Source organism: Pygoscelis adeliae, unplaced genomic scaffold, assembly GCF_000699105.1.
Source record: "Pygoscelis adeliae isolate BGI_AS28 unplaced genomic scaffold, ASM69910v1 Scaffold628, whole genome shotgun sequence".
NCBI classification, from domain to species: Eukaryota; Metazoa; Chordata; class Aves; order Sphenisciformes; family Spheniscidae; genus Pygoscelis; species Pygoscelis adeliae.
In genome coordinates, this window is record NW_008825408.1 from 640,023 (window position 1) to 643,173 (window position 3,151).

The 3,151-nt window shown below is 63.4% G+C and overlaps 1 protein-coding gene across 1 annotated transcript in view; it reads right to left on the minus strand.

The window, feature by feature from the left end:
* Positions 1-1,532: 1,532 nt before the first annotated feature.
* Positions 1,533-3,151, minus strand: part of LOC103922323 (transmembrane protein 8A-like) — a 17,859-nt gene continuing 16,240 nt past the window's right edge. The window contains exon 12 of the mRNA XM_009330432.1: positions 1,533-1,893. Coding sequence (XP_009328707.1) covers positions 1,533-1,893 — 361 coding nt within the window. The remainder of the gene's footprint in view (positions 1,894-3,151) is intronic.

Genomic DNA, 3,151 nt, shown 5'->3' on the forward strand with positions numbered 1-3,151 from the left:
CGCAGCTCACAGGCTGTGTCTGCTCTCTTTCCAGGCTGTCACACCGCCCTGAAGCAGGAAAGAGCTGAGCAAAAGGCTGGTAAGGGTCTGCAGCTTCGAGCAAGTCCCCCTGCTTGGGGGGCAGCTCTGTCCCGTCCTGCCCATGGGGACGGAGGGCAGAGGCTCCCGCAGGCAGTGCCTGCCCAGGGCTCTGCAGCAGGGTCAGGCTGAGCATGGGGCCTGGGTGGCTCCAGCACCCTGGTTGCTCCCTCCATGCCAAACCATCGTGGCAGGTTTTCCTGGTGAGATGTCCCCGGGGATGGGAAGAGGAAACCAAGTGCTGCCAGTGGCCACCGCAGCCCTGGCCTCCCCTGGGATGGCTGCCATGAGTGAGCAGCCAGCAGCAAGTGAAGAGGCATCAGATGCAAGCTTGCATGGTGGGTCCTCCCTGCAGCATCCTGACAGCCTCACAGGGGGCTCTCGGAGCCATAGTGAGGGTTTGCCGCCACTGACCCCCCTATCATTGCAGGCTCCGGCGTGTCAGGCTTGCTCCAGAGCATCCAGCAGCTGCTGGTGCAGATCCTGCAGACGTCGCGGCAGCAGCAGGCGCTGCTGGAGAGCCTGGCCAGCGACACCGTCTCTCACCTCCAGCTCCTCTCCCACAGCCTGGTGCAGGTGGGCGAGACCCTGCACCAGCTCCTGCTCCGTCCGCAGACCCACCCCAGCCCCCTTGGCCACTGTGTCCCCCACATGCCCTTTTTCGAGGGCAGCCCCGGGGTGCCCTGTTCCCCTGGCGCTCCCCACACCTCCCCAGAGCACAAAGAGGAGCCTCGGGTGTCCCCTGCCACCGGCTGCACCCCGCCTTGAGTGTCACCATCCCTGGCCGCAGGGGTGACAGCTTTGCTACACAGCCACGGCACAAATCTTTATAGCAGACGTCCCGGATATTTTGGAATTTTATAGAATTTTAATAAAATTAAAAATAGCTTTTGTACCTGCGACGGCAATTGACCAATTCTTTCCCCCCTCTCCGGCGGACATTCCCCTTCTCACTTTCGAAATGAGCAGAAGGGGAACTCAGCTATTTACAGCCTCCGAGAAACTCCCAGGCCACACACCATGGGGCAAATGTATTTTCTCTGCCCCTGCCCACTCCCTGATGGCTTCCAGCTGCGCCTGGGGCTGGTAGGACCCCAGCTCAGAGGACCTGCCGCCAGGCTGCGGAGGGGAGGAGGGCTGCCACTGGGGCAGGGGAAGGCAGGCAGCCCAGCCAGGGCAACGACTGCATCCTTCTGCAAGGGAAAGGGCCGGGGTGGGCAATGCGGGGGGGCACCAGGGCTGGGGAGGCAGCGCATGCTGTGGCCACAGCCCCTCGGTCCCCAAGTCCTCGGCAGGTCACTTCCAACAGGCAAGCTGGGGCTGGTGCAGCCGGTGCTGCAGGCTTGCAGCACGCTGCAGTGAGCCCCCTCCTGCTCCCGCAGGCTCAGGACATGGATCACCATCAGGTAGCGTGGTTGCAGATGCACCATAGAATGTTACGCTTGGCAAAGTGGTCACTGGCTCTTGGCTGGACCGCCACCACCTCCACCAGGATGCCCACATACTCCATGGGGATGGGGCAGATGTGCCAGCCACCTCCAGAATCTCTTGGCCACATCCAGGGAGAGGATGTAGCCGATGCTGCTGGCGTAGGGCAGGTAGACATTGGGACAGTAGTCCCGGCATGCCATGTGCCACTTGCTGGAGGGCTGGCGGATGAACTGCCACTTCTCCCAGGAGAAGGACGCCATGTAGAAGCCAGTCCATGCCAGATCAAGCCCAGCCAGGAAGGTGGGCAAGCAGCCCGTGTTGAAGCAGTCATTATCCATCTTGAGGATGTAGCGGGGCGGGCACTGCTCAGATGCCGTGCACGACCTTCAGGGTGAGGTTGCAGTACGTGTCCCTGTAGCTCCCCAACAAGATGTCTCTCAACTTCTGCCCTTCCTGCTGCACATCCCAGCCTACTTCTGCCTTGGATGCCTGCCCCACCAGAAACACCATCTGCCAGGGGCTTGCCAGGGCACCCCACATCCTTCAGATGACATGTGGAGCCTCCACATGGCCCACCATGGATGTCACCAGGATGAGCAGCACGTGCCAGCTGGCTGGAGCACCCCACGTGTGGCCAAGCCATGGAGAAGGGCCAGGGGCATGGCCAACGGGGCCACCAGCAAGGCGACCAGGGACAGCAGGTGCTACGGCAACAGTGAGCAGCAACGTCACAGCCCAGCTGGCGTCTGGCAGGGGAGAAGCGTGAGCGAGCAGTGCCGGGAAAGCCCGTTACCTTTTGCGGCACTGTCCCTTGTCCCACGCCAGCTGTGCGCCCTGGGGTCCTGAGAAGGACCGTGCTGCGATGGCACACCGACCCCGTGATGTGGCGGGTAGGGAGATGGGGCTCGTGGGGGCTGCCGGGAGCGGGGCCAGCCCCGGTGGGGATGGTGCTCCCACAGCCGCACACAAACCCTCCTCTGTGCTCCCAAGCAGGGAGCAGAAAGCAGCTGGCTGCTGGCCAGCAGCTCTGGCCCCAAGCCTCACAGCAAACAGCTCTGCCCTGGCTTTCCCCCCCAGGGCCTGATTGGGGTGGGCAAAGGTAGCAGAAAGGTGGCATCTCCTTTCCTGAGCCCTGCCGCTTGCAACCAGTGAGGTTGCAATGGGAGGGCACCCTTGGGCTGTGGTTGCCCATGCTCCCCACCACCCTGCTGTGCTCCCTGTCATCCTTCTGTGCTCCCCACTACCGTGCCATGACCCCCATCATCCCACTGAGCTCCGCACCACCCTGCTGCCATCCCCATTATCCCACCACGCTCCCCACCACCCTGCCTTGCTGCCTGCCATCCCACCGTGCTCCCCACTGGAGGCTGCAACCTCCTCCCTGCAGCCCTGGGACACCATGGCACCCATTCCCCGAGCCCTGGGGGTGCCGGTGCAGTGGGGGAGGCTGCTCCCCCACACAGAGAGGGGGCAGGTCCCCAGCAGGAGGTGAACTGCAGTGAGGGGTGCCCTGGGATGGGGTGCAGTAGGGGGCTGGCTGCAGAGGAGGGTGGGGTTGCAGCAGGGCCTGCAGCGGGGTGCTCTGGGCGTTGCAGATCGGGGGTGCATGGGGTGGCATTGGAGGTGCAGTGGGAGACAGCGG